The following is a 26,342-nucleotide window of genomic DNA, read 5'->3' on the forward strand; positions in this document are numbered from 1 at the left end:
GTAGAAAGCTAATCCTGCCTAATATTATTGGTGTTCGTACAAAATTATTTGTATTCTTAACATGCATGATCTGGCCGGAGTTCTGCTCTCAGCGCACGGTTTCGCTGTGCTGCAGTTCAGCGGGTAGGGCAGTGCGACAACGCCGTGTTAACGCCGCGCGTGCCCCGGTGGTGTGTGCATGCGTTCACGCCCTACAGCTATTGTGCCGTGTGATGTGCGTGTATACCGCACAGTGTTCGTGAAAAGTGGCTGTATTTTAACGGTTCTAAAAAAAAATCTACCAATTTCCAAAATTGCATGACGTCATCACTTTGATACACTGGAGTAAACAAACGCTGTGCGGACAAAATTGCTCAAGTTAATTACGTTATGTCTATGGGATTGAAACGGCCGTGGCATGCAAATCGTGATTTGGCCGGCGTATGCAATTTCGGACCGCTGTACTGGTCTGCACCCTTTAAACATTTGCGTCATGAATAACAATAGAACCTTGGGTGTCAAGTAAGCCTGTTACAACTGTTAATGTAGTTACCAACGGATAAGGTATCACCAACCGATAATGTAACAACAATTGACCGATACTGCAAATGATCACTAACCGATAATGTAACAAAAGTTGAATGATGCATGTACCAAATATTACTACACTATCGGTCAATTTTTTTTACATTATCGGTTATAACCCATTCACCTTAACATTCTAAAGGTCTAACCTTAAAAGCTTACATCTTGTAGAGTTAACAGCGGTTGGGACTTATTTGGGCATGACGTCTCTGACAAGTCCGGTTAGGCACTTGCGATCTAGTGGGTGTGTACTCGGGGGGGGGGTGTTACTGCTGGCTGATATTAAGATGGGATGACAATGAAGACTGAGACACCAGATGGTATTCACTGAACAGTACACCTTCTGAATTTATTATAAACTCTTCCAGATGCACACAAGAGAATAGCTGATAACAACAGACAGTTGTTGATGGTGGTGCCTACAGTTCACCGTATCACTTACTTGCTTGCTTATGCTGTTGATGAAGTAAACAATAAACAACAGTTATAATTCAAACCTGTAACTTCTTATGATTAAAATGGAGACATGTGACCCAGTTAAGTTATAAAATGCCCTCTTGACTGTAATATTAGGAACCCCTATTAAACTGAGGAATATAACCCAGATCGATGGTTCTCTGATTGAATTATCATTTAACCCCTTATAATCCCCCTGATACTTTAACATGATTAAACACGTGACAAATCCACCATATCGCCCCCAATACCTGAACCATATAGTGAAGAGTAAAGTAGCCCATCGGTAAAATAAACATGCAATTAAAGTCCCTAAAATACGAGTTTCATGGATCTGTTCTGTTCCCCAAAGTGACTATGATTTGCTATAACTATTACAATAAGTATCTTACCCAGTCAGGCAACGATGGCCCCGTTTAGGACATACAAATATTGGATGATTTTGAGGACGAATTGGGAATTCCTCAACATGGCAGCGGGGAAAGCTGGCGCGAAAGCAGCTGCATGCTGAACAGCGCCCTCTCGCTGGCGGCACGAGCGCCCTCTCGCATTGCTGAGCGTAAGTTCCAACACATCTTTTACTTGATCCAGAGTTAGATTGTTTCTTTCTTCTCCGCAACCGCGAGGCACGTGGTTTCCCCACTAAAAATAGTCCGGCGGAGGTACAACAGAGCAGTTGCGAACAGCTAACTGATCCCCAGCTGTATCCAAAATTAACCAACATAATTATCAAAAGTGAATTTTTTTTTTTAATCTAATAAAAAGGGAACATCCTATTACACTTTAACCTTCAAATTCTAGAAGAGTAAATTAAACCAATTCTGTTTAAATATAGATTTTCTCCTTCACAATGACAGTTTACTTGGAAACGTTATGCTCACCTGCTTCTGCTGCAAGTATTCGCCTCCAAACTATTATATTATTATTATTAGCTTCACAATTAATTGTTATGCTCACCTTTTGATGTCATGAGCGGGCATCTCTCGAACGATTCTGCTGTTGTGCCTCTTCTTGTTGCAAGCCATATCAACCGGCCATGAAGATCATCATTCGTGGTGCTGGCTGGACAAAAACCTTAAGAGACAAAAACACCAACTTGAAATATGCATGTAATATTTCTATCAAAGCAAATGACATACTGAACAAAGCAACAAAAGATCACTGAGCCTATATCTCTTTCTACTCCTAAAAGGCAAAAATGCACTAAAAGACAGCAAATTATACAAACTTGAAATATTCATTTAGTATTGTAAAATAATATTTATATTACATACGGAACAAAGCAACTAAAGATCGTTTTTTAATTGTGTCTTTCGAGTCTTTTTCTATTTCCTTTCTGTGGACTCATCTGGCAACCGCAAGAATATAGGTCATTATTGAGGTCACACGCAAATTGCAAATAGTGTGACTTGTGCGTGGTATTTTTTAGTCATATATAAGTCCTTCATTTTCAACTTACATATGGGTAAAAAAACAAACAAACAAAACTAAACGAACAAATCTCACTCACCGATAACCTGAACCGAAAACGAGCAGTCGGGAATCAGGCCGAACTCAAACCACTGCCGGTAGCTCACACCATTGCTACCTATCTGGAGTTCAACGCCGGGACTGAAGCTTGAGGTGAAGTTGGTTGGTCCGTCCCATCCAGTTACAACCGGTTCCATCCAGTCAACACTGGTACTCGTGAAACCTGGCTGCGCATCGACTGTGAGATTTGCTGGGCACGTTAAATCCACCACTAAATATTCAAAATATGAAGGGACATTTGTTACCATACTAATGTCTTACATATATACAGAGCTGTATAGATTAAAATGGTGCCCATGAATTGGTCGTGGACCCCCTTCCAAAGAACGAAGAAGAAAAACACAAACTAATGATGTCTTTAAAGATAAGTGGAAAAGTGAACAAGCTAACTGTGGACAAACCTGTGACGTTGACTTTGAAAAGACACGTGGCATGGTTGCCAAATGTATCCGTAGCGTTGTAGATCACTGTAGTAACACCAACTGTGAAGACCCCACTGCCGGTTCGGTTACATTTCAAAACTGTGGTTGCTTGGTAACTGAACGTGACATTCACAGGACCAGCATTGTCCGAGATGACAGGTGGAGGCCAGCTGTAAACCACCTGATTGGACGATGGCTTGGCAGGGATGATGACGTCACCAGGGTAACCACTGAACATCGGAGGTTCATTATCTAAAACTGTCATTCAATAATTTCAGGGGGAAAAGAGTTGACTTGTTCCTCATAACACAAAATCTGACACTAAAAATAATGGTTCAGTCCGATTTCAATTATTTAAATCTCATTTGTATTTGAATGCTTGTTGTGTAATCTGTAATTGTCAATACTCAATAGCTTCAAATGGCATTCAATAGACAGCAATAAAACTGGGCTCTTTTAGTAAAACATGGATGGCAAAGATCAATTTTAGTAATTATTTGTTTCAGATGAGTGGAAGAACACGCTTTTTAAAGACATACGTCATTGGCGTATCAAATTTGATTGCTTTTTAATCCTGGTCACTTTCTTTTGACTCACCCTGTACAAGGGAAGGCAATTTATAGGCATAAGTTTACGACAAAAGTGCTAATGAATTAATTACATTTAGATATGTGAATTCCATAAGGACTACCAAAACCATCCGAGCCGTGATGCCCCACAAGCCTTCCCGAAGCTTCAACACGCTGAATGCTGCGTGATGTCGAGTCAGCCCAGTAGATGAAGTCATAGTAGACAAAGATATCATACGGATTAATGCTGGTAGCTGAGTTGACAAGAACAGTTCGATTCTGACCCAAAAGATCCGAGGATTCGATGCGGTCGAAAAAAGCCTCACACCAGTACAGCCTTCCCCCTGAAGAACAAGGAGTCATTTCAAAGTAATATCACTAATCTTTATTTTGTATTATTATTATTATTTAAAAAATGGGGGTTTGGGTTGGGAAAGAGGGGAAACGCCGTTGCTTCTACATGTATGCAACTCACACAGAACCGTTTAATAATTTTTGCTATAGTACTTTCCTTCGATAATCATCCTATAAAATCAACCACTCTGCAGGAAACCATGCACTGTCACATTCGTTCAACTTTAAGTGACTATGGGTAGTCACAATGACTGTTTGTATAATTGGGGAAATTGTTATGCACAGAGTCTATTAAGTCCAACAAGGGATTTGTTTCTGATATGGCATTTAAAAAAACCACACAAATGAAGGAAAACGCAGGCAAAGTGTACCTTCCAGGTCAAGGGCTATACCATTCGGCCACTGTAGCGAAGTATCGATGAGTACGTGACGACCTGAGCCGTCTGTGCCAGATCGTTCAATCTTTGGTGCGGTACCAGTGGCGTCACCAGACTTTTCAGTCTGGGGGGCACAGGGGGGCACCAGTATTTGATGGGGGGGGGGGGGGGGCACTTAGGTGGATACGGATCGCCGTCCTGGGGGAAGGGTCTAAGGGGAGGGGGTGCCCCCCCCTTTGGAAAATTTTCGCATACGGAGGATGGGCTAGATGCAAAATGGTGCCACATTTGATGCTAAATTCGATCTGAAAAACCAACTCAGATGATGGGAGTTGAATATAACAAAATATATATATATTTTTTTACCAACCCAAATCTCAGATGGGGGGGGGGGGGGCACTTGGGGGGCACTAGGTTTTCCAGGGGGGGGGGGGGGCACGTGCCCCCCCTGCCCCCCCCCCCCCCCCCCCCCCTTGGCGACGCCACTGTGCGGTACCCGAGTACCCGGTACCCAATACATCACACGGTTCTCAACGTCAAGAGTCAAACCTTCTGGAACTAAAAATAAGTGGCAAGAAAACTCTCTAATTTGCTGGTAACAAAAATAAGATTTGGTTGATCTTCACAATTGGCAGGACAGGGTTAATCCTAAACGATAGCACTGCCCAGGTCACAAGTTATAGTCAGTCGGGGAGTCAGCCAGCCAGCCACTCAGTCAGATAGGCACAACGAGGGCCAGCACAAACACACAAAATGCCAAATCGGCTTACCCTGCAGATCCATAAAGAGAACTTCCACTCCACTCCCGTCCAAAAAGGCCCGATTTAAAGTCGAGAAGGTGCCATCATAATCAGTCCAAACCATGCGCTCTAATGGGTCGTAGTCAATGGCGCGTGGTTGACGTATGCTGACATGGCTACCGTCTAAACCCGGGATGAGAGTGAAGTTGAAGGTGTCTGTGGGTGCGACATAAATCCCTGGAGGAATCAGATCCGTCACAAAGACCAAGTCATGAGGATCTAAAGGAAATCAAGGAAAAACAAAAAAAAATGTTATTATTATCCCTGATCGTATTAAGGCCAATTAAAAATGTTCCAAGGACCATCTAAGCTCGATGCTGCAATATATAACACCACTGACTAAATCAAACACACAAACTCTGCCCACTTACTCCTGGACGGACAAAGCAATGAGCTGCAACGTGTCTTGCCCTAATTATCATGAAGTCCATATTAAACGTCGTGCAACTCATCACATTTACAGAGCAGAGGGGGGGGGGGGGAGGGGTAATTCGAAACACCGCTCTGAACCCCCACCCCATCCCAAACTTAAAGTCCTGTACTTACGGCTCTGCGATTCACAGAATAATCCGATGAATCCAGGGGCACAAATACAACTAAAATCGGTTGAAGAATTAACACAACTTCCTCCATGCCAGCAGGGGTTACTTTCGCAGGAATCATCTGAGGCAAAAAGTATATAATTATTCATAAATCTTCATGAATATTAAGTCAAAAACGAGAATTACATCAAAACCGCACCCAAAATGGAAGCAAGGGAATTAATGTGTTTGACCTACAACCCATTCACTGGTTCGGCTCTTATTGGGGAAATGATGTACGCTTGAGAGGTTGAAAGGAGATTAACGCCATGAGGGCGCACTATAACCGGCGTACAAGCTGCCCATGTTCAGGCCGAGTTGTTTTTTATTTGCAGCACACATCGTCAATGATCACAATTATTCAGCTAGTCGATGTTTATTCATAAGAAAATAACAATGTCGTCACACCATTATATCACTCAGTCATGCATGTACATTTTAGCATTTCAAAGAACGGCTTTCGTCGAGCTGCCACAGTGGCCAAGTGGATAGTGGAACGACCCATGGATCGCAAGATCTGTGGTTCGAAGCCGTGTCCATTTTCATCATAAGCTTTTTTTTTTGGCGGGGGGTGGGGGTGGGGGAAGTTTAACTGAAGAGAAAGCACCATGAGTAGGGTTATTACGGTGCCTGGAAGCAGTGGAGTGTGAGAGGGTGCAAACCGAGGGTACCCGAGGCCGTGGGATGCAAGCGGTGAAGCGTGAGGATGTTCAGGCAATAAAAGGATGTTCAGGCAATATTTAAGACCAACCAAATTGAAAACAAAAACCCAAAAATCTTTGCCCAACCTAGAAACGGATTGAAATTTTTATCAAAAAGAACTGAGTTATGATTAATCAACATTTGGTTGTTTTTCATTCTTCTGTTCTAGTTTTCTTCCCTGCTATGTTTTCTCTGGTTTTCCTTTTTTTCGATACAAAGTAACTGTGGGCAGTATTCTGAACAAGTTCCACTAATGAATGTAGTTAACTTAATGTTTTAATTACCTTGAATTAAAGAAAATAATGCTAGAGCATTAACTTATCTCTTTTCCTTATAATGCACAAATAGGTACAAAGTGCACGGGTACGGTGCGATACTTTTTTTATGCGGAAACATATTAATTATTTTCCATGAAATCAATGAAATGAATGCTTCAAACAATACTTCAAACAATGATATGTTCATACTTCAAACGATGAAATGTTTCTGGAAGCCGACAGTTAAAATAATGTACAAATACCGGTACTTTGGTTATCAATTGGGAAATTCCCCCGTATGTAGCGATTAGAAATGAAATATCAAGCCCAGACCCCACCTGCTAAAGCTTGTTGGGCTCAAGTTCCTCGCATATACTCACCCTTTTCCTGCACGTCTATAGGCCTAATAAATTCATCCCTTCTAAAAAAAAAGTCGCCTTTGTTCTCTTGTGTTATTGAACAAAATCCCTTAACACTCCCGGTTAACACGTCCGGACAGACGGTTACTCGAAGAGAAAACGTCTGGACAGACTTCGACCCGAACAGGAAATAGAACAGTCTGCACCCTGGCTGTTTGTACTTGTACAAACTTACCAGTTGAAAATACATGGCCTGTCACATGAAATTGAAGTGTGCGGGTCCTTTCATCAAGTGAAAAAAAGCCACCGTGGGACTGGTTTTGCCAACATTCAAACGGGTCCCGGAAATTCACGCTTCAATTACCGATAAAAATGACGTATTTTTACAGCTCCTTATTTAAACACGTCTCATCGCCCCGACGGAAACAAAAATGTTTTTTTATGCTCCAGCAAAAATTGAGCGCCAAAGATGTGGCAGTGAACTTTGTCAACTCTAAAGATTTTCTTTGTTGTATTTCCAAACCAGTTCAAGCTGATAACGTGATATTGGACTTGCTTTCAGGGCCAGCCCTGACAGGGTTGTAAATGGTTACTACACAGACTTTAGTGGCTAATAGTCACATTTAACTGGAGTGCTTTCATAGTGTATATCGCGCTAGTTCCTGGTGCAAGACTTAACAACTATTCTGTGTGTCTCTGACTCACTGTCGATTGTAAGCCGGGCAGTGCTATTGTGTAGGATTACCCGTTCACAGCGCCATTGAATGGGCCACATCCGGCCATGGCATACACCACATGCATGACAATATTATAGGAAAACTGGGGAGACGATTGGGAATGCGGAAATCAAAGGACATTTTGTAGAAGTTTCATACTTTGTCAAACAGTATGAAGCGAGGCACGTACGGGCCCCTGGACTTTCTTTATTGACATTGCGCCATAATGCAAATATAAGCCCTTTTGTACTGAGCAAACCAACATGTTTCCTTTTTGACTCTTTTTCGTTTATTATGTCTCGCAGTTTGTGGTTGACGGTTGAGCGGTATGCGGAAGGAACTCGCAATCAAGGACTTTTAGGGGAAAAAAATGAATAGTCGCGGAGGCTTGAGGTGAAAAAAACCCAACATCAACAACATACACACACACGCAGGCTGTTGACTGAGAGTTATTTCAATAACATCGAGTACAAGGGAATTCCCCTTTGTATGCCCAAACTAGTTGCCTTGAACCTACTATGTTTTATCCATGGAAACCTTTGGTCAAAATTCATGAACTGTAATGATGTTTCACGCAGTATTTAAGGAACGACAACAAAAAATGAGATGCATCGAAAGATGCAGCTGGTCGTTGCACACATTTGAACACTATGAAATGGACTCCCAGGTAGCACACCGACGTTGGCCCGACGTCGGTTTTGGTCGACGATCAGTCGGCAAAGTCGGTAAATGGTCGGGTCGGTCCAAGTTAGTCTCACGTCGGAAATGGACTAGTCATAGTGTTCAAAATGACTATTGACTATTCATCCCCCCCCCCCCCCTTAAAGTTCTTGATCGAGTTCCTTCCGCATACTGCTCATCCGTCAACCACAAACTGCGAGACATAATAAACGAAAAAGAGTCAAAAAGGAAACATGTTGGTTTGCTCAGTACAAAAGGGCTTATATTTGCATTATGGCGCAATGTCAATAAAGAAAGTCCAGGGGCCCGTTCGTGCCTCGCTTCATACTGTTTGACAAAGTATGAAACTTCTACAAAATGTCCTTTGATTTCCGCATTCCCAATCGTCTCCCCAGTTTTCCTATAATATTGTCATGCATGTGGTGTATGCCATGGCCGGATGTGGCCCATTCAATGGCGCTGTGAACGGGTAATCCTACACAATAGCACTGCCCGGCTTACAATCGACAGTGAGTCAGAGACACACAGAATAGTTGTTAAGTCTTGCACCAGGAACTAGCGCGATGTACACTATGAAAGCACTCCAGTTATATTTGACTAAACCACTAAAGTCTATGTAGTAACCATTTACAACTCTGTCAGGACTGGCCCTGGAAAGCAAGTCCAATATCACGTTATCAGATTGAACTGGTTTAGCCTTTAGTCAAGTCCCACGCACTTACCGGGCGCGATATTTTTTTTTACACAACTATCTGGGGTACTTTGTGCGCTTTCCTATGGGGCTTGGTTTAAATAACCAGGCTTGAGTGGAGGCTACTATTTTTCAACTTGGTACGGATTTCGGACTTTATTTCCCTTTTAAAAAAAATCCTCCAGAGCCTCAGATCAGGAAAAGAAAAAGGAAATTGCTGCTATACAAGTAGTATCCAACTGAAAAATAACGTTTTTAAGATTCAACTTAAAATTGTTGAAAAAAAGAGCAGAATCTTCGTAGGCAGAGCGAGGAATCGAACTCGAGACCTCCGATCATTAGCCAGCATGCCTAACCACTAGGCCACGGCGGTGCTCAAAATATCCGTGCAATTCATAAATTATATACTTTCACACATGTGGAGAGAGTATACGCGCGCGCGCGTAGGTTACAGGATTGTAGAGCGCCGCTACGCGGCGCTCTACAATCCTATAACCGTGATTCAAGTCGCCTGAAAAATGGATACCCCCAGATAGTTGTGTAAATAAAATAATCGCTACCCGGACACGTGACGCACAACGGATGCTGGCACGTAAAAAGACTAGCACGAGCGGCAAAGCCGTGAGGGCCTTTACCATCTCGTGGAGAACGCTTATGTTTTTCTTTACATTTGTCTACCGATTTGGTAGACATGCATAATGCATTACCCGTTGTGAATTGACCAATGAAAATGCAGAATTACTAACGTAAATCAGCCGTCGTCTGGCGCCAGACAGCACGCGCCATGGCGCGCTTGCTGTTGCTGGTAACCGCAAACCACCGTTAGATGATTGGCTTATATTGCTTGATGTATATTATGTGAATAAATGAATAAGTGATTAGTTCCACGAGATAGTAAAGGCCCTCGCGGCTCCGCCGCTCGTGCTAGTCTTTTTACGTGCCAGCATCCGGGATGCGTAATTACGTGTCCGGATGATCCGGGTATAGGCGCGTGGGACTTGACTAAAGGCTAGAACTGGTTTGGAAATACATCAAAGAAAATCGTTAGAGTTGACAAAGTTCGCTGCCACATCTTCGGCGCTCACTTGGTTGCTGGAGCATAAAAAATGTAATGATGGGATGAATTTTCTTTCCATCGAGGTATTGACGTGTCCAATGATGGAGCTGTAAAACAAATTGTCATTTTTATTGGTATTGAAGCGTGAAATTCCAGGACCCGTTTGAATGTTGGCAAAACCAGTCCCATGGTGGCTTTTGTTCACTTGATGAAAGGACCCACACACTTATTATTGTTTCGATTTGACGTGACAGGCCATTTATCTTATCTTATTATTGTTTCGATTTGACGTATCTTTAACTGCCAAGTACATACAAACAGCCAGGGCGCAAGCTGTTCTATTTCCTGTTCGCGACGAAGACTGTCCAGACGTTTTCTTGTCGAGTATATAGCCGTCTGTCCGAACTGCGCACGAACCATATCGTAGATTGGGAGTGAGAAAGTAACATTCTGATAAACGTGACTGAAGAAAGGTCCGTTAGATTGTTCGACGTCAGGTTTAGCTTGTTCGACATCTAGAATGGATACCGGAAAAGGAGTGAACACATACCTGTTGATGGTGTTCGCTTTTCTGTTGGTTTTGATCGCCAAGTTTCCAGTCAAAGCTCAAACTGAAGGTAAGCCTCTTTTCGTAAAATAGGGTAAAACACACAGCATTATTATCGTCGAACACGATGAATTGGCCAGCGCCAGCCTCTTTAATGGGGATCTCAGTATGGATAACTGTTGCCGTGCCACATTTTGAGACTGTAGCTTTATCGACAGTTGGGATTTTCGACTGAAATATTTTGGCGGGAACTGTATTGAAGAGTTGTGTGGTTCTGAGAAGAACCAGTTGATTGTTTAACTCGACTTTTCGAACAGTATGCTCTGTTCACCATCAGCAGGCTGCCGGACTCTTGCTGGTGGAGTAAGTGGACGCTACGTTTAGTAGTCCGTTGAGGCGGGAGGTTCTGAAACACGATGCTAAGTTCGGTGGACCGTTAATTAAGGGACTTAAGGCGGGAGAACATATTGAATAGGAGATAACATAACTAAGAAGTTTTGGAGCATTTTAATCGATAAGAAAGTTTTATGGGATTTTGATAACTTTGATAACACAAGAGAACAGATGCGACTTGTTTTGAGAAGGGATGGATTTATTAGGCCTATAGACGTGCAGAAAAAGGGGCGAAAATTGGCGTGGAACTTGAGCACTGCACATATAAGAGGGAATTTCCCAATTGATAACCAAAGGTACCGGTATTTGTACATTATTGTAACTGTCGGCTTCCATTGAAGGATTGTTTGAAGTGTTCAATTCATTGGTTTCATTGAAAAAATTTAATATGTTTCCGCATAAAAAGTATCGCACCGTACCGGTGCACTTTGTACCTATTTGTGCATTATAAGGAAAAGAGATAAGTTAATGGTCTAGCATTAGTTTCTTTAATTCAAGGTAATTAAAACATTAAATTAACTACATTCATCAGTGAAACTTGTTAAGAATACTGCCCACAGTTACTTTGTATCGACAAAAAAAGAAGGAAAACCAGAGAAAGCATCGCAGGGAAGAAACCTAGAACAGAATGAAAACCAACCAAATGTTCCTTCATCATAATAATAACTCAGCTCTTTTTAATAAAAATTTCAATCTTTTTCAAGGTTGGCCAAAGATTTTTTTGACTTTGTTCAATTTGGTTGGTTTGAAATATTGCCTTATCGTCCTTTTAGCCTTTTCAGATCTTAAAGTTCTTTTTTTTTAAAAATCAATACACCCTAGTAAACAGGAAAAAAAGACTGCAACTTTTTTTTTTCTAAGTAGAGCACTAATGCCGCAAAAAGTAAGTCTTTTTTGCTCAGTAGTCTTGCTCTCGGGGTGCAGCTCAGTTAAAAACAACAAATTCCTTTAGACACCAATGATCCATCCCCCCTACTTCAAAAATCTTTGAAAAATACTCGGAACTTCCACAGGTGTTCAGGCTGCACAGAAAAATGATGATCAACATGTCATCTTTCATTTTCAAATTCCTATACCGGTACCCAAAGAAGACCACCCCTAAAACGAATGATATTTCCCAAACTGGAAAAGTACACTCGAAAAAAAAAACCAGTTTGACTAGAAACCAGTTAAATTTGTCTAGCCATTCAGGGTCAGCTGGGTGCAACTGAAAATCAGTCAATCAGACTAGATTGTTCCAGTCAGTATTATTGATTATAAGAAAAATAGTTAAGCAAATACCTGAAATTGGAGTCAAATCAATCAACTTTTTCCAGTCATAGTATGAAACTCTGCATGTTTAACTATATTCCTATTCAATTTTCAGTAACTAACCAGTCAATGCTTTGACCAAGTTGTTTTTAGAGTGTATGGCCACTTTGAAAAAGTATCCCTCCAGAACATGGCTAAAACAGTAGCGCTAATTTCGGACCCAATTGCACCCAAAATGCTTAGAATTGGTAGCTCCAAGTGTAGGCCAGAGGTGCAGTGCCATAGGTCCTCAATTCCCCAATTTAATGGCGCTCAGAACTCTCTAATAATTATAGAATAATTTGAACGTATAACTTTCATTCATTAGCTCAGCGGACGGATTTTTTGGCTTGTTTACTGTGTTGCATCCTTTAATATACCCGAAATTTCGATATTTTCCATTAACCACTTTTACGGCAAGATAAAGAGCGATAACTCATATATTTAATTGATAAACATGGGGATAACATTCTCTGAGGTCGATATCAGGCCTGAACATGGGCAGCTTGTATGCCCATTCCCCAGTTATAGAGCTCCTCTCAGCCCCCAAGTGGACTTTTTCGAAAACACCATAATTTTTCGAAGATACATGTACATCATTTCTCCAACAAGAGCCGAACCACCGAAGGGTGATTGGTCAAACACATTTATTCCCTTGTTCACATTTAATTGGAAGGGTGTGGTTATGATGTGGTACATGTTTCTGATTTTAAATATTCATGAAGATATATAAATATTGATCAACTCTTTGCCACAGATGATCCCTGCACAAGTAACCCGTGCTGGAATGGAGGAAGTTGTTTGAATTCTTCAGCCGATTTTACTTGTATGTGTGCCCCTGAATTCATTGGATCATTCTGTGAATCGAAGAGCCGTAAGTGCATAGGACGTATGTGTGGGGGTGGGAGGTGTTTCAGAGCGGTTTTTCGAATGACGCCCCCCCCCCTCCGGTCTGTAAATGTGATGAGTTAATTCAGCTCGGTGCATTCTTTTAAGATAATAATGCACAAAACCGTGTCGGCGGTGTTGAATTAAGGGCAAGAATACCGCATTTTCACTCACTGCATCGTTTACAAAACAGCCAGGGCGATGTACGTCTTTTATATATATTTGCATTCCTGCTTTGTATTCCATTGCCGTCAGCTTTCGTCGTGTCACTTTTGTCTTGTCTGTCTCGTCTGTGTTTCGTTATAGTGTCGTTTTTCTGTGGTTATTGTTGTCTGTAAGGGCTGTTTCTTACAAACCTCGGCTTACTTTAACAACTCCATACTTCTTATTTTTATTCTCTTATAAACCAAACATATTTATCGAAGTTATCTTGCTATGTACCAGATTTCTTTTATTGATGTATTTCTCTAAAGGAGTATGAAATAAATGTCTTCTTGAATTGAATTGAATACATCGTATGCAAACCACAGATCCTTCAGTAACGATAATTAGCATGCAACGTACGTATTGCAGGACGCTGTTAAATGCACTTCATGATCGGGTACTGTGTGTTCACAATGTTGCGTACGTGTACCTACAATGTATACGCAAGTTCTGTAGTGAGCCTTGGCCTAATGCGCGTGCTAATGGCTTGCCCTTGGGCAAGCCATTTTCTGAGCTGTGGGCAGAGGTTGTGTGTTTGATTCAGCCAGTGGTGTATATATGATAGCATCGAGCTTAGATGGTCTGTGGATCATTTTTATTGGCCGTACGAGTTGGGATAATAATAAATATGTTCTTTGTTTTCCTTGATTTCCTTTAGACCCTCGTGACTTGGTGTTTGTGACCAATAGGTCTCCTCCCGGCATTTATGTCGCACCCACAGACACCTTTAACTTCACTCTCATCCCGGGTTTAGACGGTAGCCATGTCAACATAAGTCGACCCTACGCCATTGACTACGACCCAGTAGAGCGCATGGTGTATTGGACTGATGTCACCTTGTTGACTTTAAATCGTGCCTTTTTGGACGGGAGTGGAGTGGAAGTTCTCTTTAGGGATCTACAGCGTAAGCCAGTTTTGCGTCATTGTGTGTTTGTGCTGGTCCCAGTGGGCCAAACTATTGCTCTCTTTTGTGCCTAGTGGCTGGCTGGCTGGCTGGCTGGTTGGCTCGCGGCCTTTAACTTTTGACCTGGGCAGTGCTATCGTATAGGATTAACCCTGTCCTGCCAATTGTGTAGATCAATTAAATATAATTGTGTGTACTCTGGAACCAGCTTTAATGTGCTTGCCTAGTCTTGTTTCCTATGGATTTAGAGGGTTTCCTATCGAGTTGAGAGAACTCTTGATGGCCGGCCGCCTGGCCGGCCAGCCAGCTGTACGTTGTGACCTGGGCAGTGCTATCGTATAGGGTTAACCCTGCCCGGCATATTGTGTAGATTAATTAAATTTAATTTTGTGTACTCTGGAACCATACAGCTTTAATGTACTTTCCTGGTCTTGTTTCCTCTCGATTTAGAAGGTTTTCTTGCCATTTCTTTTTAGATCCTCCTGGTTTGACTCTTGACGTTGAGAATCGTGTGATGTATTGGACGGATTCTGGCAGTGATCTGATCGAGAGAGCTACTTTGGACGGTCGAGAACGATCAGTGGTTCTCAACTTGACAAATGCTTCCCTCGCATATGTAAATCCAATGGGGATCGTAGTCGACCCTGCTAACAGGTACATTCACGAGGTTCACCATACCATTGGAGCATTTCAGATTTTGCTCTGGCCGCCATATAACCTTTGTGATAAGGGGCGACAGATTCCCTAACTACTGCTTCATTCTACTGTGTTTGTCTTGCAGTCATTTATACTGGACAGACTGGGGTACCGTACCAAAGATTGAACGATCTGGCACAGACGGATCTGGTCGTCGCGTACTTATCGATACTTCGCTACAGAACGCATATGGTGTAGCCCTTGATCTGGAGGGTAAACTTTGCCTGCGTTTTCCTTCATTTGTGTTTTTGTTAATTGCCATATCAGAAACAAATCCCTTGTTGGACTTGATAGACTATGTGCATAACGATTTCCAAAGTTATAAAAAAGGCATAACGATTTCTCCAGTTATAAAAAAGTTGAACGAATGTGACATTGCATGGTTTCCTGGTTGAGTTTATAGGATGATTATTGAAGGAAGGCACTAGCAAAAGTGCAAACAGTTTGGATCTGTGTGAATTGCATATATACATGTACATGTAGAAGCAACCTCGTCCCCAGTGCTTACTTTATTTCCAACCTCGTTTCCAATAGTAAGCCCTGGATAAGAAACTTTCTTTCTGTATCCTGATTCGATACCACAATACGGGCGATTCCCAATAGTGCGCCTCCAAGAGTTTGCAACGCGTTGGCCAATCACAATGCACGAAATCAGTCGACCTTTTCCAAACGCGCATTGGGTCGACAGATTTTGCGCATTGTGATTGGCCAACGCGTTGCAAACTCTTGGAGGCGCACTATTGGGAATCGCCCGTATTGGTTAGTAATGGATTTATATCGTGTACTTAATGTTGGTATTTCCAACGTGCATTACGTGTTTTCACAATATTATTGTTATTATAACGTCCCCGCCTTCTCAAAAATAATCTTTTCCTTTCCAATTTGCTCATATTAATATGAAATGTGATAAAATATGAAATGTTGCATATTGGCGGGATAAGATTGTAACATTTTAACTTCGAAAACAATCGTGTTTTCGTAACTCATGGCGCGACGAATTTTTGTTTTAACCTAGACACCGCATACAAAAACAAACGCTATTGTAACGTACAGACAGGCACCAGACTATTCCTCATTTGCATACGTGTGCACAAATTTAGCACATGCAAATGATCCAGTACCAGGGTAAGAGAGCAGGTAGTGGTGGGTGCGTACTGCTCGACACACTGGGGACGAGGTTGATATAGAAGCAATGCCCCTCTTCCCCTCCTCCCCCCCCCCCAAAAAAATAATAATAATAATAAATGATAATAATAATTACGGGAAATGGTTCATTATTTTGGGAGACGTTCCCATAGACTTGTGAAAAAAAATTGTCAAACTTTAATGTGCCCTAACCTAATATTGCCTTGTCCTTTTCCACGAATTTCGGTATGTTTACTAATTAGACCACGAGCAACAAATATAACCTAATTGCGACGGTAAAATTGTGACATTAGGGAGACATGTCTCCCTAATGACCGATGTCTCCCATCGTGCGAAGAAATTACGATAATGGTGTCTCCTTAATGTTACCATTACACTAATAATAATAATAATAAAAATAGTAGATGAAGATTAATGATATTACTTTGATACGACTCCTTGTTCTTCAGGGGGAAGGCTGTACTGGTGTGATTGTTGGACCGACCGCATTGAATACTCGGATCTTTTAGGCCAGGGTCGGACTGTTCTTGTCAACGGCACAAGTTCCTACCTTCCTTTATTTGATCTCTTCGTCTACTATAACTTTATCTACTGGACCGAAGGGTCATCATCCACCATTATGCGTGTTGAGGCTTCGGGAAGGCTTTTGGGGAATCATGGCTCAGAAAGTTTTACCTATTCTCATGGAATTCACATATTTAAATGTAATTAATCCATTAGCACTCGTATTACATTGTCGTAAACTGTATGCTTATATAGCTCTTTCTATTGTGCAGGGTGAGTCGAAAAGAAAGTTGATCCAGATTAAATATTTTGTTTCCTAAAAAGCAATCAAATTTGATACACCAACGAAGTATGTCTTAAAAAAGCATGTTCTTCCACTCATTTAAAAAAAAAACTACTAAAATTGATCATTGCCATTTGAAGGTATACATGTTTTACTGAAAGAACCAATTTATAGCTGTCCATGGAATGCCATAGGAAGCTATTGAGCTGAGTAACGATTATAAAAACACACACACACAAACATTCAAGTACAAATGAGATTTTAATGATTGAAATCGGACTGAACCATTATTTTTACTGTCAGATTTTGTGTTATGAGGAACAATTCCACTCTTTTTTCCCCTGAACTTATTGAATGACAGTCTTAGATAACGAACCTCCGATGTTCAGTGGTTGCCCTGGTGACGTCATCATCCCTGCCAAGCCATCGTCCAATGAAGTGGCTTACAGCTGGCCTCCACCTCTCATCTCGGACAATGCTGGTCCTGTGGATGTCACGTTCAGTTGCCAAGCAACCAAAGTTTTGAAATGTAACCGAACCGGCAGTGGGGTCTTCACAGTTGGTGTTACTTCAGTGATCTACAACGCTACTGATACATCTGGCAACCATGCCACGTGTCTTTTTAAAGTCACCGTCACAGGTTTGTACACAATTAGCTTGTTCGCTTTTCCACGTATCTTTGAAGGCATCATTAGTTTGTGTTTTCTTCTTCTTCTTCTTCTTTTGGAAGGGGGGGGGGGTCCATGAGCAATGGGCACCATTTTAAACCCAGTTGCTCTGTATATGCAAGAAATTATTATGGTATATAACAATATCTCTTCATATATTTTTTTATTGAATATTTAGTGGTGGATCTAGTATGCCCAGCAAATTTCACAGTCGATGCGGAGCCAGGTTTCACCTGCATATTTCGAGTTGGTGTTTTTGTCTCTTAAGGTTTTTGTCCAGCCGGCACCACGAATGATGATCTTCATGGCCGGTTGATGTGGCTTGCAACAAGAAGAGGCACAACAGCAGAATCGTTCGAGAGATGCTCGCTTATGACATCAAAAGGTGAGATGATAATTAATGGACCGATCCAGTAAGCACCACCCCATGGTGTTCTGACCAATCAGACGTGCGTGTACTAACATGCGTGCATGCGCGTATGATGCGCGCGGCAGGAAAATGCAGCGTGGCATTGGAGAGAAGCACGTGTTAATTTGCCCACGTGCGCACTGGGCGGAGCTTGCTGGATCGGCCCACTGTGAAGCTAATAATAAAAATATAATAGTTTGGAGGCTAATACATGTACTTGCAGCAGAAGCTGAATTGCGAAGGACGCGGCTACACGTGGCCGAACCAAAGGCATGTGAAATTAATGTGCCTTTGGCTGCCGCCATAATTATGACCCGTGTCTGACCACGGAGCACAGCCAGAGATCGAAAGTGTTGATATTTTTGGAGGGAGGAAAAGCGGAGAGCTCGGAGAAAAACCCTGGCACAGAGAGAATCAACCAACTCTACTCACACAATGGTCTAAGCTGGGAACCAAACCGGGCCAAATTGGTGAGAGGCGAGCGTTTTATGGCACTGGCTACCCATGCCACCCTAGTGCCAACTGCCAAGCTAGTATGATTGAGATGACACGACCTTACTAAGGCATCATATGTGAAGGGTTCTCTTAGAACCAGATATACTTTTGGGCCGATCTTGAAATTAAATACATAACAACTGGAAAGCACTCAAAGAGCGCAAACCTCCGCCAAGGCTCAACAATTCCCCGCCATATTGTCAGTATACCTAAAAGAAATACTCGCATCAATGGTGAAGAATCCTTAAAAACAAATCCTGGATCCAGACCCAGATCCGGATTACTTCCAAAATCTACTCGATTTGTACTTTGGACCAACAACTCAAAAGCAAATCCGTCCATAACTTTTGGAGTTATTTGTAAACAGGCAAACCAACCAACAAACCAACGCCGCTGAAAATTTAAACTCCTTGGCGGCAGTAATAAATGAGATTTGATGAACGGTTGCTCAGTACAAAGTATGCCGTTTTCATTGCCTCATGATGAATGATGAATGCTTGTTGCCCAGAAAAACAAATGTACCTTCTTCCTTTGGTACACTTAGATAATGACTTTACCCATAACTTTCACATGATTCTCTGTTTTCGTTTGTGATATCACTAACCTCAGGTCAGCATATCGTTTCCAAGTAATCTGTCATTGTGAAGGAGACAAATCTATATTTAAACAGAATTGGTTTAATTTACTCTTCTAGAATTTGAAGGTTAAAGTCTAATAGATAGGATGTTCCTTTTTCATTAGATTAAAAAATACCACACTTTTGATAATATGTTGGTTAATTTTGCATACAGCTGGGGACCCGTTAGCTGTTCGCAACTGCTCCATTGTAGCTCCGCCGTTATATTTCCAGTGGGGAAACCACGTACCTCGCAGTTGTGGGGAAGAAAGAAACAATCTAACTCTGGATCAAGTCAAAGATGTAAGCTTTGAAGTTCAGACCTTTAGAATAGTTATAAAGTTGAATCGGTTATAACCGATAATGTAACAAAAGTTGACTGATAGTGAAGTAATATTTGCTACATGCATCATTCAACTTTTACATCATCGGTGATACAGTATCGGTCAATTGTGACATTATCGGTTGGTGATACCTTATCCGTTGGTTACTACATTATCAGTTTAACAGGCTTCCTTCAAGAGTTCTAAAGTTATATCGTTATTCATGACGCAATGTTTGAGATTCATTGTGTATTGTTGTTCAATTTATATGTCGTAATTCTATTTAATGTTTAATTCTTTTTATTGACTGGAAGGCTTCATTAAGAAACTGAATCAGTGTATCCATATTGCATTTGGCAGGTTAACGTCAGTAAAGGGAACGTGAATGAAGTGGCTGAGTTTTTGGCCAATCAGACCTCAGAGTCAAGTGAAAGTGCAGAAAATGTGCAAGCGGTCTCCACCATTTTGATGAACATTGTCGGGGCAGGATCAGGAGATCGTGAGGTAGCTTAATTATAAAAAGCAAATGTGTTAAACTAAAAAGTTGCAATTTGTGGAAACCGAGGAGCGAATAGATCTTCACAATAGTGACATTTCACCGATTTCAAGGTTGTGGCTTTATAGTAGATGGCAAACTTCTCAATACTCCAATTGATTTTGTCCCAGCTTTTTAGGGTTTCTAGTTGGGACATAACACAGGCAACTGTGTAAGATTGACTTGCAAAGGACACTCATGCACATCTGATTGAAATGCATTTTCACAACAGGCATGGGGGTCAAGGAAAGTAGAGTATTCGTAGCATTACTCCAAAGTTCCATAGATGCTTTAGATAATAAGCGACTGTCTGACTGATGTAGCCGGACACTGGTGTGGAAATGTTGAGTTTGTGCTATATGCAAATTTCACGTACCATCTTGTGTTATTGATGAGCACCATGTGATCATGGTTTAGCCAATCAGAATAAAGAATCAGCAAAGAGTCTGTTATAAGGAAATTATTGACAAAGCATTTACAATTTCCAAAGATACTTACCTGTTACCTCACTGATGGCACACACTGCCTGCACATACTTGAACAAACATCCAAAGTAAACTGTGTACACTAGAAAATGCACAAAATGTTGCACTGAACCTAATCCTGACGTCATCATGATAGGAATTAAGTTCAAATAGTAACCTAACTGTTAAGCTGTTTGAAATGAGATGGTTGCCAGTGAACATGGTGAACAGCGCCTTCTAAGGCCAACTAAAATGTCTTATTGTGGAATTCGAGTTTTTATCAATTTTCTTGAAGGTAACTGAGTTGGTGATACAGACGGTAAGCAATGTCATCATGAGTACCAGCCAGACTCCTGACTCCCAGACTCCTGAGGTCTATGCTGGCAGCTCCTCAGCCATCGTTCAGTCTGTTGAGGCTCAGGTTTCCTTGACTCTGAGACAAGAGGGTCCGGTCAGTATACAGCAGGACACCATCCACGTTGAGGCGGTCAGTCTGGACCCAATGCTGGTTAGCAACGGACTCACTTTCGTGTCTGCTCCGGAGCAGGAGTCCGGACAGTCTTCACCACAAGAGGGCAGCCTTGTCGGAACTAAGGTCACGACCTTGCTGAATGCCAGTGATGACGTGCCTCAAGATGTGATAGCTTCAATCCGGTTACCGGCTAACATTTTCAGCAGTGGTAAGACTGATTTTCAGTAGAGGCGTTGTAATAACCTTGAAGAAAAATTGTAAATAAGAAGGGCTGTAAAAAGTTTTGCTTATTAAAAAATATTGGGTTTACTTTGTTTTCTACTTGATACCTTTTTGTGTCATCTGCATCCCCTGCTAGGCTTGACTTGTGAATTTCTCCAATATAAGTTTGCTAGCTGATGCCTTTAAGACAAGGTGGGCATGTCTTTAGTCTTTTTCTGACATCACTGATACCTTTTAGAAAACAGTTCCCAGCCGCTGCGGGCGAGTTTCATTGTCTACGCTGATGACACCTTGTTCAAGTCAGCGCTTATCAATGGCTCCCAAGGAAAGAACGGTTCGAGCCTCCGGGTTGCGGGGACTGTCGTCTCACTGACTGTGGAAGACATTGAGTTGGTAAACCTCACCGAACCAGTGGTCATCCAATTCAAGGTATACTTGTCTTCATAAAGCAATTGTGGAGTTCCCTATCTGGGAATCCAGTCCATCATAGACCTAAGCGTTCTAGATAATAACATTCTAATTTCGTAGTTGTGTAGGTTGCAGTATATAATGCTGAGTACTCACAGTTATAGTACAGGCTTATTTTCTTTTTTATTGTTGTTGAGTTTACAGTCCAACGTTGTATCTTATGGTCAAACAGGCACCATCCATTGAAACGGAGCGAAATAGAACCATCCAGTGTGTCTTCTGGGATTTCGATCTGAACGACAAAGTCGGCGATTGGTCGATGGCTGGTTGCTTGCTGGCAACAGAGACCAATTATACAGTGTCCTGTAACTGCTGTCATGCGACCAACTTTGCCATTCTTGTGGTATGCCATTACTTGCCATTCTTTGCCATTACTTGCCATTCTCGTGGTATGCCATTACTTGCCATTCTTTGCCATTCTTGTTGTGTGGCAACTGAAATGCTGTATTTTCCTATGCTTGTCTTAGAGGTCCTTTGAGGTTCACTACATAAAGTAAGTTGGAGAAAATAAAAATTGCATGTATTTGAGCCAAACCCCATATCCTCACAGAGAACTGAAAGTTCCCATATGTTTAAAATCTTTGGAAAAAAACACAATGTGCAGTTTCCTGCAGAGTAGAGTACTTTCAGAATTCAGTTTGGTTCTTCCAAAATAAATTTGGAGAGTTAGGGTTAAAGTGACAAATCATGGGATAAATGTTTTCAGAAGAAAATGAAAGAGATTCAACTTTGTTTACTTCAGATAATACGTTTACTCTTTCAACTTTCAAGCGCTGAGGGAAACGCTAAATGGTATGTTGATTCAAGATTTCTCTTCATTTACTGTTCTTCCTTTATCAAGGATGTCCAAGGACAGAAGGACGAACCAGATGATCCATTCCAGAAGGCGCTGGAAATCATTAGCCAAGTTGGTTGTGTCCTCTCCATCATTGCTCTGGGTATCACCTTGACTGTGTATCTTGCTATCAAGTAAGATCCTCTGTCAATCTATCTTAGAGCTGAAGGATAAGACAGCCGAGTTGTTAGAGCACCAGGTTCTTTTCATGATTGCATGTTCAAATCCCACCTTCGTCTATTTCGTAGTTAAACTGTGTATTAATTGATTAATGTTCTTACAATCAGGTCAGACTATTGTCCATGTGTACGTAGCATGGGTGGCTAGAGCTTAAAGCGCTTGCCTCTCACCACTAAGGCCTGGGTTTGATTCCCGGCCCTGATCATACGTAAATAGAGTTGTTCGTTGATTCTCTCTTGTGCCACGAGTTTTTCTCCGGATTCTCCAGTTTTCTTGCCTCTCACAGAGAAAAACAACATTTTCGATCTCTGGTTGTGCTCCGTGGTCAGACATGGGTTGTAAGGTGGCTGCCTTAGGCACCTTTTATGCATGCTGTCGGTTCGACCAACACGTTGAAGCCGCGTCCTTTGCAATTCAGCTTCTTATCGTCTTAAATCCGTTCATCCTTGCACCTTAATTCGGGCATAACATTTTGTAGTTCGTAGCAAAAATGCCACATGTGCACAGAGCCTTTTACATGATTTCCATGCCTAGATTTTGTTCCACACTAGTTATCCAACAATGTAAGCGTTTTCTGTAACCATAGGAAACTGCGAAATGGCAAATCTCGTCAGATCTTCATCCATTTCTGCTTCTCCTTGCTGATGTTGTACATCGTGTTCCTTGCCGGCGTCGACAACGCAAGGGTAAGTGTGAATTTGGCACTAGAGGCATGGTCATTCAATCAGTTTGCTGATTGTTATATTTGTATTCACCTGCTGTACACTTTTGAAAGATTAAATAGTTAACTGATAACTGAAATGCAAAAGGAATGGGTTTACAATATACTTGGGGGGGGGGGGGGGTAAAGTGATGTTCCATATTTGTTATGGTGTATAATTGTAAAGTAATTTTCTGGTTGCTGAGAAAACAAAATCACTTATTGAAGGTTTTAATTACAGGGTACTGGAGATGGCTGTGTGTTTGTGGCTGCTTTACTCCACTACTTGACTCTAGCCTCTATGATGTGGATGGCCGTTGAAGCCAGGAACATGTACGTCAGTACGGTGAAGGTGTTCCCAGAAGACGCGCCTCGATACATGCTCAAGGCTTGCCTCATCGCTTGGGGTGAGTTTATTACAATTTCTTCGGCATAATTTAATACTAGCCTATTTGAAAAGGCTAATACATGACTCACCACGAATGACGTACCTTGGCAGATGTTAACATTATCTCAATATACTGTTTTCCAGGATCTCCACTGATTGTTCTAACGATCACCTTGGCTGCAGCAACTGATCACTACAGAAACGAGCATTAGTAAGTAAAACAAATCACCAAAATAGACATCTTCTCTCCATTCTTAAAGAAGATGTTTTATCTCTAACTGTTTTCCATATATCTCCTTTCAGCTGCTTCCTCGAGCCTGATCTTGTGCTGTACCTCGGCCTCCTTGCTCCCATTGGTCTCATCGTTCTCCACAACATCATCACCTTCATCCTGGTCATGCGGAGTCTCCTGAAGGTCAAGGAGGAATCTCGCTCCCAGCAGATCTCCAAACGCCTCCAGAATGCCGTGGCAATCTCCGCCCTCATGGGCGTGACCTGGAGTTTTGGTTTCCTGGCCATCGAGGGAGCAACTTTTACCTTCCAGCTCCTCTTCTGTCTGGCCAACTCCTTGCAGGTAAATCAGGGGGAGGAAGGCAAGCCTATAATAAATCTAGTCCCAGACTCTAGTAAATCTAGTCCCAGACTTGATTTAACTGATTCAGAATGGTTATTACTACAATACCCAATGGGTCGGAGTTGGCCCATTTATGAGCCTAAAGGGATAGTCCTATACGACAGCACTGCCCAGTACACAAGCTACAGTCAGTCAATGAGTTAGTCAGTGAGTCAGTTAGTGATTGAGAATACTTGTTGTACATATATGACACTATGATAGTCTAGTCATCTCGATCTTGCAAAAATTGCCTGATTGTGAAGTCTACGGTTAAGCTTGTTGAGTTTTACAGAGCACAAACTGGAGAATCCTATCTCAGGCATTGTTAAATCTCTGCTTGTTTTCTTTGCAGGGTGTGCTTGTGTTCCTCATGTTCTGCGCTCGACGTGAGGAGGTCCGCGACGCCCTTGCACCGTTCACGAAGCGCATCTGCTGCGGCAGGGAGTTGCACATGCCAAAGCGGTCATACGACGTGGCCTTGGTTTCAAGCACTGCATCTCCATCCATCACTTCCCCTTCTAGCAGTGTCGTTACCAAATTTGACGTGTCTGCTTCTGACTTCCAGGAGGGCGTGGTAGTCCTCAAGTATAAGACATATGACCAAGACAATTGAATGTTTTCCTTGGGAAAGTGAGGGGACTAAATACACTTACATTAAATTTCATTGTTGACAAAATGCAGGATTGAAGAACGCCATATCAACTATCCGGTTCGTTAGTAAAAACGTCACGCACGCGCGTGCGCCATTACTAGCGCCCATTGGATAAACACTCAAGTTGCGTTAGCTTCCGGTTCCAATGGTTCCAATGCTACTTAATGGCAAGTGGGCGTGGTTTAAACTGAACTGACGAACGAATCGGATACATTTGACAATGGCATACAGTTGGTAAAGAATGACAAACCTTCGGATAAATAAAGAACGACCAAGTAGAAATTCAATTTAAGTTGTAACTTCGAGTCTCGACTGACTGATGAGCAAGGCATTTATCAGAGATATGAATGCGGCACACAATAATAGTTTCGCTTGATGAAATTTAATCAAGATCAGAACTGAAGGGAGTTTATCCTCTATGCAAGAATTTCTTTGAGTGAAAATGAAAAAGGTTACAAAACGCACCAGTTCTTAGAAAGGGATGGCAGGGAAAGTTACAACAAATTTTGGTATAATAACAATGTGCATGCTTCGATACAGTTCAACAAAAACATATATCTTATTCAATTACATGTATATATATGTATACTTTTAACGTTGCTGAGTGTACCTGTTAAAGACTACCTGCTAACATGAAATGCTAACATGGAATGCTTGTACATAAACTGTGAACAGTTGGGCATGCTTGCTCTGTCAGGAATGTTGTCACTCCGAGGCCTCCTTGCAAATTCGCAAGTAACCGCAATCGAATACTACGTATAAGTTAAAAAGCACGTACAAAATTCGCTGAATTAATCTTTCATTATCATGTGATTACGACTTCTCTTGGGAGCCGGGGGATGCATGATCAAAACTCCTCCGATGAAATTTTTTTCTGCGGTACAATTGGGGAACCCATATGCTTTTGTGCGGGTCGCTAATTATATACTGACTTAAATAAGGATATATGTATGTTTAGGGCTAATTGCTATGCACACGCAGATTATTGTTGATTTTAGCATATACATGTATATATTATATATATATTAGGCATACCCAAACTTCTTGTTTAACCATGCGAACAAAATAAAGATAAAATAGAATGAAATACATAGTAAAAACGTAAAACATATGTTTCCGTAAATATACATGTACTCTAAATGATATGCAGAAAATACTTAACTGTATTAAAGATTTGATATACGTAGCCTATTTGCATTGAAATTTTAAATCCGATGTACTCAGAATGATCGAATGACATCTTAATACGTGAGGTTTTAATCCACTGTACGCAGATGATTTCATCAATTTCATTGTTCATTTAATGATTATGCAGATAATTATTAATTGTA

The 26,342-nt window shown here is 41.6% G+C and overlaps 1 protein-coding gene and 1 pseudogene across 1 annotated transcript; one reads left to right on the forward strand and one right to left on the reverse strand.

Annotated features, from left to right (window-relative positions):
* Window positions 1-1,416: 1,416 nt before the first annotated feature.
* On the reverse strand, window positions 1,417-5,924 carry LOC119721593 (annotated as a pseudogene).
* Window positions 5,925-10,506: 4,582 nt separating this feature from the next.
* LOC119721594 (adhesion G-protein coupled receptor G6-like) lies at window positions 10,507-24,972 on the forward strand. Its single transcript, XM_038191673.1, has 19 exons — window positions 10,507-10,733; window positions 13,104-13,220; window positions 14,097-14,342; window positions 14,819-14,996; window positions 15,124-15,251; window positions 16,634-16,807; window positions 17,333-17,611; window positions 17,908-18,024; window positions 19,335-19,462; window positions 19,843-19,986; window positions 20,777-21,161; window positions 21,414-21,604; window positions 21,816-21,986; window positions 22,485-22,612; window positions 23,245-23,344; window positions 23,600-23,765; window positions 23,891-23,957; window positions 24,050-24,320; window positions 24,712-24,972. Exons 1-19 carry the CDS (start codon window positions 10,637-10,639, stop codon window positions 24,970-24,972), a joined length of 3,348 nt encoding a protein of 1,115 aa, XP_038047601.1. The 5' UTR covers window positions 10,507-10,636.
* Window positions 24,973-26,342: the final 1,370 nt, after the last annotated feature.

This window comes from Patiria miniata, unplaced genomic scaffold, assembly GCF_015706575.1.
Source record: "Patiria miniata isolate m_02_andy unplaced genomic scaffold, ASM1570657v1 HiC_scaffold_13, whole genome shotgun sequence".
Taxonomy (NCBI): domain Eukaryota; kingdom Metazoa; phylum Echinodermata; class Asteroidea; order Valvatida; family Asterinidae; genus Patiria; species Patiria miniata.

Coding starts and splice junctions, on each gene's coding strand:
- LOC119721594 (XM_038191673.1), top strand. CDS start 10,637: ATGGATACCGGAAAAGGAGTGAACACATACCTGTTGATGGTGTTCGCT. Junction 19,463..19,842: donor CTCTGGATCAAGTCAAAGAT/GTAAGCTTTGAA, acceptor TGCATTTGGCAG/GTTAACGTCAGTAAAGGGAA. Junction 22,613..23,244: donor ACTGTGTATCTTGCTATCAA/GTAAGATCCTCT, acceptor CTGTAACCATAG/GAAACTGCGAAATGGCAAAT.